Source organism: Peromyscus eremicus, chromosome 9 (assembly GCF_949786415.1).
Source record: "Peromyscus eremicus chromosome 9, PerEre_H2_v1, whole genome shotgun sequence".
NCBI classification, from domain to species: Eukaryota; Metazoa; Chordata; class Mammalia; order Rodentia; family Cricetidae; genus Peromyscus; species Peromyscus eremicus.
This window is the reverse complement of record NC_081425.1, coordinates 91109853-91128332: the sequence shown is the minus strand read 5'-3', so window position 1 is coordinate 91128332 and position 18480 is coordinate 91109853. Positions and strand designations below refer to the sequence as shown.

The window sequence follows — 18480 nt, the reverse complement described above, 5'->3', positions numbered from 1 at the left end:
CGGGAGACACAGCGGGAAGATAGACACGAAGATGCCCCATTTACTCTCTGTGGGAGTCCCTGGGCTGTGGGCTTGTGGGTTTGCTCTGTCTCTGCCATGGAGTTTCTCCCAATGTTTCACATTAAGTGGCTTCACGGGGCACCATCTGCTATACCTCAGGTCTAGAATGTTCTCCAAAGGCCCATGTGTTAAAGGCTTATTCCCCAGCCCATGGTGCTATTGGGAAGCAGGACAACCTTTAAAAGGTAGAACCTACTGGGAGACCTTAGATCTTGGGGGCCTGTCCTTGAGGGGAATTGTAGATTCCCAGTGTCTTCTCTCTGAGAGGAGCCAGCTTCCTCCTCCACACACTCATGGTATGTCATATCACCACAAGCCCCAAACCAAGAAGACCAATAGAGCGTGGACCAAAATCCCAAACTGTGAGCCCAAAATCCTTTCATCTCTTTAAGTTGGTTGCCTTGGGTATTTTGTCACAGTAACACAAAAGACCAACAATCCTTTCTTCTGCAGAGCAGTGCAAGTTCTGTTTGTCATGGGTCCCTTACCCTGGGGTGTGTTCTTCAGGTCTGCAGAGTCATTATCAGACAAATGTCTCCGGATCATCCAGATCTTCAGGGCAAGGAAACCTGCAGATATGGCTACTCCCAAGGCCGTACCAATGATGGCGTATTTGAAATCTGAAACACAGGGAAGAACTGAACTCAAGATTCAGCTGCCAGCCTCCAGGGGCCTTCCATGGCTCTGCATGAAGTTCAAGCTCATGTTCCCGGACCTTAACATCCCAATGTCAACCTGCTATGCTAGCCTTGTTTTCCACTCTCCATTCCCAGCCCTTCCCCTATCCCCAGAGCCTCATCCCTGGTCTCTTTAGCTCTCAGAACTGTTCCCATCTTCAAGAGTCATTCAAATTCAGCAGGACCTGGCCACCGGAGCTCTGGTGGTAGGCAGCTCCTCTGGCTTCCTGCCATCCTACCTCACTTACCCCTGAATTCACTCATTGACTCATCCATCAAGGATATGAACATTGTTGCTATGTGGTGAGCCTGCAAGCTAATGGGGAAGAACATGCACTGTCTTAGAGGAGCCTCGAGTCTGCTGAGAAAGTCAGGCAAAGGGCTCACACTAACGTCACATGACAGGTGGTCTGGACTGGTGTGGGAGCCCTGGGGCCGAGGGCCTTCTTAGAGGAGATGATGTGTGGATTGCTCCTTGCTAGTAAAGGCAAGCCTCAATGTAGGGAGGACAGGGACTGCGGGAAGGGGGCCGATGAGTAGGTGAGGACCAGGGAGAATGGCAGAGTCTGCTGTAGAAGGCCCATAGATACAGGACAAGGCATTGGGGGAGCTAAGGAAGCTGATCAGAGACAGTCGACACACAGAGGTGGCCTGATGGCTTGGGTCCCCAGATTAAAGCATTTCAGCCACTAAGTGGGCCTGTGGGCAAGATGTGTCCTAGCTATCAAGAACAAACACCAGCATCTACCTGCATTCTTTGTAGGGTCTCGCCCCAACTCTGTATACAGAACAAGCAGGAAGGCCACCTACCAATTGCAGCCTCAGCAGACTTGTCCATTGCCAGCACTTGAGCTCTTCCAACATCTGTAAAGAAAGAATCCCACGCCTCGTTAGAAACCCACAGCCAGGGCCGGGGAAGTCCTCAGTGAGAGCAATTGCTACACAAGCATGAGAACCCAAGGTCAATCCCCAGCACCTACACTCTAAAAGGGAGGGGAGGCATGGTCACACATATGCCTGTAACCACAGTGTTGTAGTAATTGGACAGAGACAGATTGGCTGTTGGGGCTTACTGGCTACCAGCACAGCTCTAGAGTCAGTAAGAAACCCCGTGTGGTGGTTTGAAAGAAAACGGTCCCCAAAGGGAATGGCACTATTAGGTGTGGCCTTGTTGAAGGAAGTGTGTCACTGTGGGAGTGGTCTCCTATGCTCAAGCTATGCCCAGTGTCATAGTTCACTTCCTGTGGCCTGAGGATCAAGATGTAGAACTCTAAGCTCCTTCTCCAGCACCACATCTGCTGCATGCTGCCATGTCCTACCATGATGATAATGAACTCAACCTCTGAAACTGTAAGCTAGCCCCACTTAAATATTTTCCTTTGTAAGAGTTGCCCTGGTCATGGTGTCTCTTCACAGCAATAGAAATCCTAACTAAGACACCCTGTCTCAAGGAAGCAGGCAAAGAGTGATAGAACAAATGCACCCAGTGTCTTCTTCTGGCCTTCACATAAATATGCACAAGTGCATGCGTACACACCCACTGCACACACGCACATACACACGCACACGTGCATGCACATACACACGTATACATCACACACCCTAAAAATAACAAAAAAGAAGCCCACTACTGGTGGGGACAGAGGGCAGAGCTCCAGCTGGGAGGTTGTTGGCAAACAATTCCTCTTCACCTGTCTCCCCTTGACTACTACCCTCAAGAACTCAGTGGGTTTCTGGCTGCCACAGAGTTTCAGGGCCTTACTGAGATGCTCAAGTTTTACCCCAAAGCCGAGTTGAGGAATAAGATCCTGCTGGGTTCATAACATTTTTCCTGAGCAGTTTCTAAGACCCCTATGCTGACCCCAGCCTACATCCTGGTCACTCTCACCACCCCTTGTAGTCTACCTAGGCGTCTTCTGCCATTGGGCCTCTCCCTCTGTCTGGTCCCTCCCGCTCCCCCCTCTGCTCTATGTTATTTCTTCCCTGGCTCCCCACACCTAGGTGAGTTGCCCCTTCTGGGACCTCAACAGCCCTGTGCTTCCTCAACCTAGTAGTGACTAAGTCACTACTAACTCAACATTTACATACTGATGCTGTGCATTGGGTACCATGCTAGTAGCTTTCAGCTAGTTATTGGAATGTATCTAGGTGATCTCCCACTGTCTGCACAGGAGTGTCCAGCATTTGACACAGCATCCAACACGTAGGAAGTATCAACAGATGTTGATGAATGAATGAATTAATGATAGAGACGGTAAGTAAGGCCACCATGCAGAGATGCCTCATGAGTCTGGCGATTCCAGCCAGGACTTGGAGACCTCATTCAGTAGCAAACTGGTGGTCCCACAAACAGGCTACATAAGACTGTGGGCCTTGGAGAAGGTGGCCAATCCTCAGTCACTTATTCTGAGACAGATGTGTGCAGTCCAGTTGGTCATATAGTTAATACAGCAATCACTCTGTGACATGGGCCTTGTGCTTATCACAATTTGATAAATGGGGAGCCAAAAATACTGAGGACTTATAAATGTGCCCAAAAACCAAGAAAAGTAGAAAGAGGCAGGGCTGCCCTGGGAGCCCAGAAGCCATGTACCGTATCTGCAGGAAATATAGTACAAGACTCCCTCCCCATGAGCACCTAAAACCACAGAGTCCCAAACTCTACATACATACCTTCTCTCCTACATATATACATAGATAAAAAATATTTACAATAATAGCCAATGATAAAGTAGGATGATCATGATGATATACTATAAAAAGTTATTTAGAATGTATGAAGTGTTCATTTCAGGAATTTTCCCTTTAAGCTTTTCAGGTTATGATAGACTGCAGATGATTGAAACTCCAGTAGATAAAACCAATGACAATGGGGGACATAATTCCATCCAGGCCAATGGCCAAGTGGGCCTCAGCCTCAGCTCATGCACCTCCATGGGTCTCCCATGGGCGAGAACAGGTGGCCTGGGCCCTTCCCACCTGAGCTCCCAGGAGGTTGACTCTTGAGCCCCGACTCCCTAGGGGTGGAAGGGACAGACACTCCTCTTGCCCAATCAGCAAAGACCTTTTCCATTCACCTGTGACCACTGACCACCCTCAGTGACACTCAGCACAATGTATAAAGCCAGAACTACAGGAAGGACAAAGGTGTTCTCTGTTTAGTGGGAAAGGGAATTATCATAACAGACCAGGATTTATTTTTGAAAGATTGGCTTCACTTTTAATTGTATGTATAGGTATGTGTCTGTGTGGGGGTACACACATATGTGAGGGCATAGGGCTAAGGAGTCCAGTAGAATGTGCCAGATCCCCTGTAGCGGGAGGTGGGGGGTAGGGGGTGGGGGATGGTACACACATTAGTGAGCTGCCTAGCTTGGGTGCTGAGAACTCAACTCAGGTCCTCTGGAAGAGCAGTGAGAGATCTTGACCAGCAAGCTTCTCCCCAGCTCTAGTTTTGAAGTTGTATCTCACCCACTGGATGGGTGAATGAAGCCTGGGGATTCTGAAGCAAAAGCTCACAGCCTTGTTCTGACCACAGCTCCTTTTGGAGACAGATAAAGGTCTCTTTTCTACAGAATTCAAGCTTACACACACACGCGCACGCGCACACACACACACACACACACACACACACACACACACACACACATGCCTGTGCATACACATACCACTGCATATAATGACCTTGATTTTCTCTATGAGATGAAGCCCCCAGTAAACTCTACTGCATTAACGTTTCCTTAAATTAACCTGGTAGCTTGAACCACTCGTGGACCTGTAAAAAACCTAGAACTGTACTGAAGGACTGTGGTCAAGAGAAGGATTTCAGGCAGATGCTCTGGCCTCAGAGCTACTGTGCTCTGTGTTCACGTTGAGCCACACCCTCTGCTGACAGAAAGGCCTCTTTCTGTCTGTACTGGACAGAAGGTAGGAGCCAGGGAGGGCATCCTCTAGGGAGGCCAGGCCTCTAGGGGTCAGCCTGCCTTTGCTGCCCAATCATCGACTTCCTGGTTTCCATCTTTGCGTCTTCCCTTTGGTGACTGTAGCTTTTGCTGCAAGCATTTGTTGTGAATACTTTACACCAGCCTCAGATGAAACTGACAAGGAAATAAGAACACACTTGAGAAAGTCAGATGCAGAGCCGATAGCCACAGCCACAGGCTGTGACAGGGCGTCTCAGACCACTGGGTAAGAGTGAAGAGACAAAGGAGGGAAGCCCCAGTGCCAGAGCCCCAAGCCCTGCCCAGGCATCCCAGACAGCAGCCTGGTCCTGCCCTCTCCAGCTCGCATCCTAGTCAGCAGTACTGTCCAGGGTCACATTGTCCTGAACACTGGGCTCCTTCTATGCAGCACGAATTGTTAGAAGGTCTTATTAATAAAAACAAACCAGAGCCATGTATTGGGGTGAATGCTGGAAGATCAGAGAAGCAGAACAAGCCAGAACTAACCTCACCTGGCCAATTTCTCACCTGATCCTGTTTCCTCAGACTGGAAGCCTCTGAGTCCTCATCCAAATGGAACTCAGCTGAACTGCTGCTAAAAGCTTAAAAGCTTAACCAGGCTCTAGTTCCTGGTCCTCGTGCCTTATATACCTTTCTGCTTCCTGCCATCACCATCACTTCCTGGGATTAAAGGTGTGTGTCACCATGCCTGGCTGTTTCCAGTGTGGATTTAAACTCACAGAGATCTGGATGGATCTCTGCCTCCAGAATGCTAGGATTAAACGTGTGTGTGTGTGTGTGTGTGTGCCCCACCATTTTCTGGCCTCTATATCTAGTGGCTGTTCTGTTCTCTGACCCCCAGATAAGTTTATTAGGGTGCACAATATATTGGGGGACACAATATATATCACCACACTTCTGCTGGGTCCCAAGACGGGAATCCATGTCTCGTAGTCAGCTCAGCCCTTTGCAAGTTCCTGAGACACCATCCTCTCTGTACTATGCTCAGATCCCCTCTAAGCCTCGAGGCTTTCCACTAATTTCTGGAGCTTCCAGTTTGGGGAGTTCGTCCCTTAGGTCTGCATTACTGCTGAGTGGATACATTCCTGGAGACAAATTTAGTGGATCCAGCTGCGCACTGGAGCAATAATCTCTGCTAGCCAGCCCTCTGGCCACTCGGCGGCAGCCTTTCCCCTCCTCAGGGAGAAAAATCCTCCTGATCTGCCCTAGCTCCTTTGCTCTCTCTTGTCTCACTGGGAGGTCTAACCCTGCTCTCTAATGAGCCCCTGGGTGAGGATCTATCCACCAGGCGACCTGCCTCCTGCTCCGGTCACGAGCTGGAGGAGTCCCTCTTGGGCTGTAGACCCTCAGCAAGCCCCCGGCTCTGCAAAATAGCTGGAGGATGGATGGCCCTAGCAGGGCTTGTCTTCCAGCACAGCCAGAGGACTGCAGGATGCCTTGCTCTGCACTGGGGTGTGAGACCCTAGGAGGAAGCCCGAGCAAAGCCAGTAGAAGCTTCTGCCCACATGCACTGCAGGAGTCCTTGCAATGCTCAGGCAGGGCACAGTACTGGAACACAGGCTCCAAGACTCTCAAGCAATCCAGTGGGGCTGGGCCCGGATGTATGTGTCATGACTGCTGTCCCTAAGGCAAATGTCACCTGCTAGCACTAGCCCCACGAGCCTGGTTGAGTGCTCTGTGTGTGTGTGTGTGTGTGTGTGTGTGTGTGTGTGTCTGTCTGTCTGTCTGTCTGTCTGTCTCCCTCTATCACACACACACACACACACACACACACACACACACACACACACACAGTGACCCAGCACTGTCCCTGATGAGCTGGGTACAGAGGTTGAGCATAGTCTCTGCTGCTGCCTTCTAGATGGACTTGCTAAGACCCTGAGGCTTTCTGGAGAAGCGGCCCACACAGCCTCCCAGACTGGGTAGGTGGCATCCTGCACATAAGAGCTCTCTTTCAGAGGAACTCACATCAAGACACTCAGTGGTCTCTATGGTGATACTTTATTTGTGCTGAAATGTGATTTTATTTGTATGTTAATAAATGAAGTTTGTCTGGAGATCTGAGGTCATAACCAGCCAGGAACAGCAGTCAGGCAAGGGGTAGCCCACACCCTTAATCCGATCACATGGCAGGCAGAGTCTCTGTGTGGTCAAGGACACAGCCAAGCGTGGTGACACGAGCCTTTAATCCCAGTACCAACCATAGAGACCTGGAGGTCTGTATAGACAGGCAGTGACAAGGAGGTCATGTGGTTGGGTTTAGAGCCAATGAGAAGGCAGAACAGAAAGGCAATAAAAAGACAAGTCAGGCAGGAAGAAACTCTGGGGAAGCAACGGTGGTGAGGTGGTTAAGATAAGGTAGTTGTGACTCTCTGATCTCTTAGGCTATTTACTTCTGTATTTGGCTCTGTGTTTCTCATTTAATAAGACTGTTTAGAAATTCTGGGGCTGGAGAGATGGCTCAGTGGTTAAGAGCACCAACTGCTCTTCCAGAGGTCCTGAGTTCAATTCCCAGCAACCACATGGTGGCTCACAACCATCCGTAATGAGATCTGGTGCCCTCTTCTGGCCTGCAGGGACACATGCAGGCAGAATACTGTATACATAATAAATAAAATAATTAAAAAAAAAAAAGAAATTCATCTACAGGTCTTTCTACACCCCCATTGGGCTTGATGCTCTGCCCATACCAAAGCAACTTCAGATAAATTTGATGAGGGCATGAACAGAGCAGTCTCTCTCTGCAGCCCTCCAGCCCAGGGCCTGCTCTGCAGGTGGCTTCCAATACTACAAGAGTAAATGGCTCTTGAGCTAGGGGTGTAGGTAAGTGGGTGGCAGAGCACTTCCTTAGCATGCATGAAGTCCCACATCTCATTGTCAGCACTGAAAAGGGGGAGGAGACAAGAGCAAATGGCTCTACCAAGTGGCTTAGCCTCTCCTCAAGCAGAAGAGGATGGGGCTGCCTCAGGAGAGCCAAGAGTGAGCCCAAGGCATAGTTTGCACTTGCCCATCTCTGTTGGAATCTGACCCGCTGAAAGCCCATCCCTGGCATCTAGGCTTCTTTGTGCTGTCCACCTGTTGGGTCCACCCTCATTGGGGGCTAACATTCCCTGCCACCTTATTTGGGCAGAATCAGGGTGTGTGATTCCCAGTTGTGGGCTAGTCGCCATGTGTCATTCTATAAGTATCTGAGCTAAAAATAGGGGTGGACGCCCTAAGTGTTTGTCAACTGATGCCTGGCCACATTCATCTTGGTACTTAAACATTGCAGGGTGGGCGGTGGGTCCTAACTTTAGATCTCATGAATTCCGACATTCCCAGCTAGAGGAAATGGACCTCAGATGTCAAGACCAGCATCCACCCTGTCATTAAAGAGTCCACAGACAAACAAGGAACCAGCAGCAGGCCAATCCAACGTGTCCTGAGGAGATCATGAGCTGCCAAAGAGCAGGGAGACTCGAATAAATGTCTGCCACCATCCTCGGTCCCTTGTCTGTTAGCAACATCTTGCTGTTCATCTGGGGAGCTACTTTACATGATTCTTGTCAGGGGAAGACTGGCTCCAGGATGGCCTTGCAAACCATACTGATCACTGACTTAGGGGATAGCCCTGATATATCTATCATCAAGGAAAATCAGGCTGTGGAGTGAGGTGGGAATGGAGAACACCGGCTGAAGTGGGGAACTACTTAGGATAGCTGCAGATAAGCCTGGTGAGAGCATGCTAGCAGAGCAAGCTCTTACCACCCCCTGGGCCTTTACAGATGCTGTGGCCTTGGTACAGTGCTTTCCCTTGTCTTGATGTTCCTCATCACCTCTAAGAATTAGCACAAAAGTCACCTCTAGAAGTCCTCTGGAAGTCCCCTATTGGCTCTGCTGGTCCAGGCTCACTCCTGCACCCTCCTCAGACCTCTCCCCTTGTGACTTGCTCTGTACCAGTTGTACCAGCGGTACCAATAAGACAAGAAGAGCTGTTTTCCCAGGGCCAGGATGATAGCTGAACCCCCTTGGAACTTGGATTCCTACCCCAGCTGTCAGAGAACAACAGAAGAAGGCAGAGTCCTGAGCCGACCGTGCCATCGCTCCAAAGCTACTCAGTGTGAACCCAGAAGGAGCTTGAAGTCTTGAAGTGATAAGATCAAGTTTGTGAAAAGCGAAGTCAAGTTCAACCACAGAGATAAATGAGCGATAGCATTGCATGTGTGACTCTGAGCCTGGGAACAGCTACCAAGAACACCTCCATCTTCTGCAGTGGGCTGAGTCCTCAGGAGCCTGGGGCATGCTGGCACGTGGCCGGAACTGTGTAGCAGTTAAAAGAAGCTCAGAAAGGACCCTGGGAATGCAAAAATCAAAGGGGCAATCCAGCTGGGCTTCACGCCACTGTTTGATCCTGAGCCTTGCTTTTCTCCTGGGAAAATGGAGCCATTAGACCCTGGTATGTAAGAAGTACTTGCCAGAGACACAGCTTTCCTCCCTGAGCTTGGAGGTCAGAGCAGAGCACAAAGCATGCTTTTTACGTCAGCCTGTTCGGGTAGTGTGAGTGTGGCAGCAGCTCCTTCCCTTCCTGGCCACTCATGAGCAAGTGGGCATCTAAGAAAAGCAAGGCCAGCAGCTCGGTCCCTTTGAGCCCTCCGCAGGGCTGTTTAAATGAGCCCGACAGTGACACATGTCTGCCATTATGTGGTATGTCTCAGCCTTTGTCCCAGTAGAACACTGGGGACACGGTATCTGGCCTTGGTTATGTGGTCTTTTCCCTCCCACCGTCTGTGTGGCTTCCACTGAGGTCTAGAACTTTCTGTGATGGCATGACTTGCAGAAACCTCAGGCGCCCTATCACGAGCCCCCAAACCACCAGAAGCAGCTTCTCCTGGGTCACTCTCTCTCTCTCATCACAGCCAGACCTTAGCAGACAAACGAAGTAAACAGGATATCCCCACATCCTCTGCAGGCTCTTCAGGCCCTAGTCTTTCTCTGAAAGGACCAAGATTGGAGATAGAGCTGTACGGATCAGAGCAAGAGAAAACACGGTAGAGAAGAGAGGGGGCAAGCAGAGAGGGCTACAGGCAGCAAGGGGCACAATGGCCGCCCCCTGGGACCCCGGGGAGCCCTACCTGTGGAAAGAGTCCCCAGGGACTCAGAGCAGTCTCTTGATCCACACACCTAGCCAAGGCCATGGTCTTGAGACCCAGGAAGATGGGCAGGGAGTAGGTACGGTCGTACACAGGAACTCTGACTGTACATTGAGTCCACAGTGACGGGCCAGCAAAGAGGGACAAGGGGACACGCAACCCTGCTGGGGTGTTGGGACACTTCTACAAGCTTACAGTTTAATTAAAGACGGGAGGGCTAATGGGAACCCATGAAAAGGAGGGGTGACGAGGGCGGAGGAGGAGGCAGGGATGAGGGCCAGGAGGCTTGAGAGGGGACTGAGAGTGTGAGAACCAAAGAGGGGGTTCGACGGGGCAGAGGTTCCCAAGACACTGACAGAGAGGCTGTTATGAGCGTCCGTCCCACAGGTCACTTTGATGATCCTTGTTACTAAGTTGTCCACTGCGGTCCTGGGGGGCAGAGGGCATGGTCTTGCCCATGTTTTGTCGAGCTAGGACGCAGATGCCCCGGGCAGGAGTGAGAAGCAGGAAGCCATAGAAGGCCACCAAACCAACGAGGAGGCCAAGGGAGGCCACGAAACATGAGCAAGTGCCTCCACCTTCCAGAAATAGCACCATAATTAAGAGGGGAATGATAACAGTGGGGGTGACCAGACAGCATCAAAACTTGGGCCCACATTGTTTTCCTGAGCAATCTTGGCTAATTAATTCTTAAAGATTCACACACACACTGGGATCCAAACACTCAGCTTCCAGAAGCCAAAGCAATCGATATCTTCTCAGACTAATGGAGGGGCTGGAGGTGGGAGCTGGCTTGGGACTGAAGGAGAACTTCTGCAAAACTGGGGAGTCCTGGGTGGGTCTGGGTTCATTCTTACCAGGCGGTGAAGACACGTACCAAACCACACCTAGCAAGGGAGTGGCTGCAAGTCTGGAGCGAGGGGACAGACACTGGAGGAAAGGGAGCCTGGTGGAGGCTAGCAAGGCGGGCAGTGCCCTCCAAGGGATTCTGGCCCTCAGCAGGCCCACACTCACTAGGGAGAAGGTTTGTCACATCTCCAAACCCATTAGTGAGTGCCTGAAAGCCTCCCTGTGACTCGGGGAGGGAAGAGGAGGCCACGGGTACAGAGGGGCACATGGTGGATACGCAGAACCAGGAATTCTCATTCTGCCACCCATCACTCTATCAGTGGATTTGGGCAGAGTATGGCGGTGTGCTGAGCTCAGTGTCACTGGCAGAGTGGGGCTGCGTGAATCCCTTGGCTGTGTGTGCCCTGAGCGAGAGGCACGCAACAGCTGTTTTTGCACCTGTAAACATGCTACCCACGTAGACAGTGTCTTCTTCTTTCCTGGTGGGAGAAGGAGAGGCTCTCTAGGGAGTGCTCAGACTGGGAAGGACCGTCCTCCCAGGCAGGGCAAAGGGGACCAGTTTATGAACGGAGAAAGGTCTGCAAGCCCATCTTGGAGCTTCGGCTCAGAGCTGCCTTTGTGGGGCTGTCTTGGCAGTGAGCAGGGAGGCAGGCTCAGTGCAGAATAACTAATTAATGATGGTAAAGTATCAGGAAAGAGGAAAGCGCTGCATAACCGCTAAGTGGTGGGGTTATTATTATTCATGCAATATTCATACTGTACTCTTCAGCCTTGGGAAGCTTTGCCTAGAGTCCCGAGGGACCTGCTGAGGGAAGCACATGCCCAGGCAGCAGAGCTGTGGGATGACAGCTGGCCTGGCCCACGAGAAGGGGCCACGACATTGCAGAGAAAGCAGCATCATATAGGAGTCCCAGGGTGAGGCTGCCAGCTACCCATCTGCCTCTGTTTACCAAGAGAGGCTGTTGAGTGGGCCCTGCTAGGCACTGGGCATCTTGCGATAGGTATCTTTTTAAAGGCAGCTCCTGATGTTTGCAGAACTCAGGGTGTGTCACATATTTAAATATTTAAGCTACAAATCAAGCCACTTGCTGTGTCTGCCTCACCCTACCCCTTCACTCAGAAACCCACAGTCCCCTTCTGAAGAGAGTCTTGCTGTAATTTTTCCAGAGGCAGCATGGGCAGAGCAAGGAGAAGCCAGGCTTGGTCTCAGTTGCTTGGAATCCCCAGAACCTCGGGACTGGAGATGGGGCCGACTGCTGACAGATCCCTAACAGAGTCTCTTACCCAAGCTTGGCTTTCCCCTAGACTTCTGGATGTTGCTAAATCATGTTCCAGCCCCATCACTTGGGGAGAGGAGACCCTGACTTCTGGGTATCTGGTCTGCTGGTGGCTGGAAAGAATAGCAATATCTTCCTCCCTCCCTCCCTCCCTCTCTCACCTCCAGGGCACTATTCTGAGGTTTCATCTGTCTTAACATATGTCTTTGCTTTCATTTGGGTGCTCCCATGCCCACACATGCCCTTCCCCACAACCGAGTGCTGACCGAAGCCCTGAACTTTGCAAATATTTCCTAGCAAGATCAAGAAGAGAAAGCACCTTTGCACTGTACATGCATGTTTGTGGGTATGTGTATCTACATGTGTATGCATGTGCGTGCGTGCTTGCATGTATGTGTGTGTGTGTGTGTGTGTGTGTGTGTGTGTGTGTGTTCATGCACGTGTGTCCACAGTATCTGAGGACACAGAACAGAGTTCTCTCTGGTTGACTGTAATCCCAGGAAGAGACACAAACTGTTCAGGTTCATATGCCTGTATATGAGTGAACTTAGGTTTGAACCTGGGTCAGCCCAGCTCTGTGAATGTCTCACACTAGCATGGGGAGTGGGTCATCATTAGGAGTTGACCTATCTTCCAGGATCACACACGGCTCAGCAGTCAGGGCTTGTCAATGCCATAGGAATCCCTCATGTCCAATGCCCCAGGATAGCTCAAGACTCTTCACCAAGTCTCTCCAGAATCCTTCCTAAGTCTATTGAGCTGCCTGTGGCTGCTGCCAAGCAACATTGTGCCTGCCCTGCCAACATCATCCTCCAGTGGGGCTAGACCTTGACTGACCGTCAGTTGTGACAGAAGCAACTGCTCAGACACACACTCAGCCTTGGCGTGTGCACTACTTCTTGTGGGAAGCATGAATGAGGAGTGCAATTGGGCCTCAAGGGGCCAGCCTTGGCCCTGAGGGCTCTGCACAGTTCTGGCCAGTCTTGGGGTGGGCGCAGCTGGACTCCAGGCAGACCCATAGGAGTGACCAAACCCAGCTTTCCTTGCTGAGACTCTAATGGAATCAAATTTAATAAAAAGATCAGTTGAAGCAATTCTGGTAGATAAATGAGGGTCTGGATGTGAGATTAGGAGGAAGCACAGATAGTTTAATTTGGGAGCTGGTGAGAAAGCTGACTGATGATTCAGCCTGCTTTCTGTCTCTCAGCCATTTTCCCCCTTGTGGGGCATTTCTTCCCCTTTGGGATCCCCTGGGATCAAGGATGTATAGCTGATGGGTATTTGGTAGCACCAACACCTTCCAGGATAGTATCACTCCAAATCGGCCATTCTCCACGGGCTTTGAAAGTCAGTGCACTCCTCTGAGTCTGGGGAAATGGAATGTGCTCACTTACTCCAGTTCCTCACACTAAAAATAGCTAAAATCCCTGTGTACCATATTTTAAAACAAATGCAAGCGAGACCTGAAAGGTAGAGAGAAGGCAGGCTGCCCAGGGACTCGAAGATTCCCGGAGTAACTGGAAAGTGGATTCCCGTGGATTTCTTCCTGCATTGTCTGTCTCAGACCAGACACCGATAAAGCTGCAGGGAAGGGTATCTTCACTGTCTGTTTGGCAGGCTTTAAAATCTCCTGGAAGATGTACAGTGCGTGTGTCTGTGATGGTGTTCCCACAGAAGGCTAACTGGAGATGGAAGATCCATGGGGGGAACTCCCATGGATTGGGAACCCAGACTGAAAGGGTGATGGCAGATGAGAGCTGGTATCTCTCTCTGCTGCCTGGTCAGCCACATGCTCCCACAGCCATGAATTCTGCCATGATGGACACTATCCTAGCAAATCCCTAGCCTAAATAAACCCTTTCTCTCCTACGTTGCTTTTGTGGGCCTTATGTCACAGTGTCAAGGAAAGTAAACAATTCACCCAGTAGCCCAGAAACATCAATAAGGCACACGAATAAGGGTCCCAGAAAAGCCAGTTCTCATCCAGGCATGGCATCATACGCCTATAATTCCAGTTTTCAGGCTAAGATGGGAGGATTTGAGTTTGAGGCCAGCCTGCATCACAACTTTGAGAACAACCTGAGCAGCATACTGAGACCCGGCAGGGAGAAAAAGAATGCCAGCAAGACGGAGGGAGAGAATCAGCCAGAAACTAGGATGAGCAGCATAGTGGGATGCTCGCAAATGCAAAAGCGAATAAAAATTTATGCATCAAAAGGAATTATCAAAGAAATAAAACATTTATTAATGAAAATAGCACACGCCAAAACATGTGGACCACCGCTAACACTGCTCTGAGAGAGAAAACCACATCACTAAACTCTTGGGAAAGAAAGGTTCTAGTCCATAACCCGCCACTTCAAGAGACTCAAAGACAGACCGCTCCACATGCTCAAAGCAAGCAGAGGGAGGTAAGTGACAGGATCATCATCAGAAATAAATTGAATTGAAAACAGAAAAGCCACATCGAAAATCAGTGAAACAGAGAACTGTTTCTTTGAAAATACGATCCAATTGAAAAATTTTGACAAGGTTGACAGAGGAAACTCGAAAACAACAGTTACCAAAGTAAGGGATAAATTAAGACTATCATTCCGGAACCCGAGACATCAAAAACGCTGCTGTTGGTCATAACTGACAATAACAATAATTAACAATAACAACAATGAGAAGAAAATGTTATGAAATGCTCTATGGACCAAAATTTGACGGTTTAGAAAAATGGATCAATTTCTCAAAACTTACAAACCTACCAAAATTCACTCATCATGAACTATATGTCCTAAATAGCCTTAAGACTTACTAAGGAAATTGAACTTATTTTGTGAACATCCGCAAAGGAACAAGTAGACTCATACTCTTTCGTGAGATAAGTCTAGCAAGAATGTAAAGAATTAACAGCAATTCTTCATAATGCTTCCCTGAAAACGGAAGAGAAAGGAATGCCTCCATCCGTGTTTTGAGGTCGGCCTCACCCTAGCATGAAATCCAGACAAAGACAACGCAGCAGTGTGGGAAACTCAGGAGCAGGTTACCAAACCCTGCCTGTTATCAAGGATTCAGTCAGTGTACACAGTAAACACCGTGGCTAGCCGGGCGGTGACGCACGCCTTTAATTCCAGCACTCGGGAGGCAGAGGCAGGCGGATCTCTATGAATTCAAGGCCAGCCTGGTCTACAGAGCGAGATCCAGGAAAGGCACAAAGCTACACAGAGAAACCCTGTTTCGGGGGGGGGGGGACTACCATGGCTACATGGAGTTTTCTAGGACATAGACTGATTCAATATTTGAGCATCAGTCAGTGCCATCTGCCATGCCCACAGACAACAGAAGAAGAATCACATGACCACGTGTGCAATGCAGTAGATACATTTGGCCACATTCTCTGATACTATGCTCATCCGTGAAAAAAAACTCTCTTAAAACCAGAGACAGAGCCGGGCGGTGGTGGTGGTGCACACCTTGAATTCCAGCACTCAGGAGGCAGAGCCAGACGGACCTTTGTGAGTTCAAGGCCAGCCTGGTCTACAGAGTGAGATCCAGGACAGGTACCAAAACTACACAGAGAAACCCTGTCTAAAAAAAAAACAAAAAACAAACAAACAAACAAAAAAGAGATGGAGAGAAACTTCTTCACTGTCATGGAGACCATCTGCAAACTTACTTTCAGCTGATGTTGCTCTTAATCAGCAGTTATCAACCTGTGGGTTGTGACTCCCTACAGGGGTCACATATCAGATATCCTGAATATCAGATATTTACATTATGATTCATAAAAGTAGCAAAATTGCAGTTATGAAGTAGCAATGAAGTAATGTAAGTTTATAGTTGGGTGCCACCACACCATGAGGAACTATTTTAAAGGTAAAAGGGTTGTGGCATTAGGAAGGGTGAGAACCACTACTCATAACGGTGAGAAACAAGACACCATCCCACTTGGATCAGGAACAACGCAGGGCATCTGCTGTCACTACTTCTTTTCAATGCAGTACTAGAAGTCCTAGCCAGGCCAGCAAGATAAGAATAGGGGGTAAATGCCACATTACTTGGAATGGGGGATCCTGACCTCAACAATAACTCCTAGAATAAATGGGTTCAACAAGGTGGTGGGACTCAGATCCACACACACAAACAGCAGAGCTTCTTTACATTCAACTATGCAAAGAAGGGAAGACTTGAAAGGCCCTACAATTCATAATCCATCAGAAACACTTAGACGTTTGTCTAATCATATATACTCATTCATGTACCAAAACTTACAGCACTGAGGAGAGGAATCCAGAATATTAACAGATGAAGACACACTGAGCTCCTAGAAGATACATTCATAATAACAATGTCCTGTTTCTCACAATTGCTCCACTCCTTTATGCTGATCATGTCAAAAAGCACAGTAAGTTTTTCTGTGGACATCCAAAGGCTTTTTCAGATTCATGCGGCTAGAATTACTTTGAAGAAGAAAAAGAAGAAAGTAGCAGCAGGGGCTGCTGTACAAACCAGAGACATTCTGTAGCTCGGGAATTGAGACTGCTCCCATGGCTGAGAGACAGACATGTATCAACACGAAGGAGAACCAAAATCGTTTCCACACATACAGCCATCTGCCTTTTGACAGAGGAATGGATTCAGGTCACTGGAGGAAGGATAGTTCTTTTTTTTTTTCCCAACCAACTATGTTGAAGCAATCAGAGACCTGCAGGCCAAAAAGCAATAACAACAAAATACAATAACAAATACAATATAATACCCCTAAATATAAGTTCTTAACACACACAGAGCTCAAAATGTGTCATAGTGGGCTGGGTTGATAGAATAGTGTATAAAGTGCTTGTACGCAGGCATGAGGACCTGAATTCAGAACCCCCAGCACCCACATCAAAAGCTGGCACAATGATACATACCTGTAACCCCAGAGCTGGGGAAGCAGAGACAGGGAGATACTTGGAGCTCACTGGCCAGTGAGTCTAGCTGAATTGGTGAGTTTCAGATTCAAAAGAGACCCTATGCCAAAAAAGAAAATGGAAGGTACTAGAGAAAGACACCTGATGTTGACAGTGGCCTCTACACATTCATACATATGACTTGCATACCTGCCCACACAGGCTCGTATACGCGTACGAACACATACATACAAAACACCCACAGACACAAAACAGATTTTAATGCAAAGCGTGAAACTGTACAAGACTCTGGACAAAAATCTTGAGGACTTAAAGGTAAAACTTGTCATGCCTCCTATCAAAAGAAAAGCCTGTCAAAGAGAAGTAACCCAGTAAGTTAAACGTCACTGACATTAGATACAGTCAGGCTGGAGAGAGTCACAGTGGTTAGACTTCCTGCTGCACTTCCAGAGGACTCCAGACTGGTTCCAGGCACCCATGTCATATGGCTTGCAAACTCCTGTAACTCCAGCCCCAAGGGATCTGAAGCCCGCTTCTGGCTTCTGCCAACACAAACACACATGTGGCATGCACACATGTAGATATACACAGAAATACATAAATAAAAACAAAAAAAAATAAAGCCAGATATGGCTCTGCCTTTGCTCTCAGTACTTGGAAGACAGAGGCAAGTGGATCTCTATATGAGTTTGAGACTATTCTAGTCTACGGAGTGGGTTCCAGGCCAGCCAGGACTACATAGTGAGACCCTGTCTCAAATGTTTCACTTAAAAATTTAAAAAAAAAAATAAGTCTTTACAATATTCAATACGCTCTGCAGCCACAGATTGGCAGATGGCACTCACACATCTAGATGATTCAAAGAACACCTGAAAGTCGACAGTAAAACCCAGCAACCAACCACAAAGGAAAGACTGAAGCCGGGGAGTAACTCGGTTAGAAAAGGGGATGGGGCCTGCTGTCTTGCTCTGTGCAGAAACTGGCCCGCCCACCAGTCCCAGGCTCTTCCCTCCCCACCCACCCACTGGCTAAGAGGCCCTGGTGCCTGGCCCGCTGCAAAGGAGAAGGAACACACCGATTCTTTCTCAGATTCTCTCTCAGATTCTTTCTCACACACGTCTCCTCACCGCAGAATCTAAAGCCTCGTCTTGGCAAGAAACCGGAACAGGGGAAAAGCTGTCAGGAAAGATTCCTACAAAGATCTCAGGGACTAAGAGCCAAGGAGTAAAGTGATGACTTTGACTCTGTAAGATAAAAACGAATTTAATTCTCTCTACCCCGGCCTCTGCCATCTTTTCATTATAAATTAAGGCAGTGGGGAAAAAAACAAAACCTCTCTCTTTCAATAACTCTGGCTCCTTCAGCAAAGGATGTTTTAGGCCCTGGAACGTAATTAAAGTGATATTGTATTCCTTTTAGTCTCATGATTATAATAATACATAGAATTCTGCAGATGCTCCAACACCATTAAAACAAAGACAGATGGCTGACGTTTCTGCTGGAATTCAAGTCCATGGGAGCATTCTTACCACAGCACTGTCAAAGACACGGACCTCGAATAAAATGCAGAGGACTTTTACTAGATATTACCAATGGTTACTCTTAGAGCAATATTTTAGCACAAC

The 18480-nt window shown here is 48.7% G+C and overlaps 1 protein-coding gene across 1 annotated transcript in view; it reads right to left on the bottom strand.

Moving 5' to 3' along the window:
• Nucleotides 1-18480, bottom strand: part of Tmem273 (transmembrane protein 273) — a 46978-nt gene that overhangs the window by 11591 nt on the left and 16907 nt on the right. The window contains exons 2-3 of the mRNA XM_059273135.1: nt 1548-1601; nt 549-680 (exon numbers count right to left, since the gene is read on the bottom strand). Of these exons, the coding sequence (XP_059129118.1) occupies nt 549-680; nt 1548-1601 (186 nt within the window). The remainder of the gene's footprint in view (nt 1-548; nt 681-1547; nt 1602-18480) is intronic.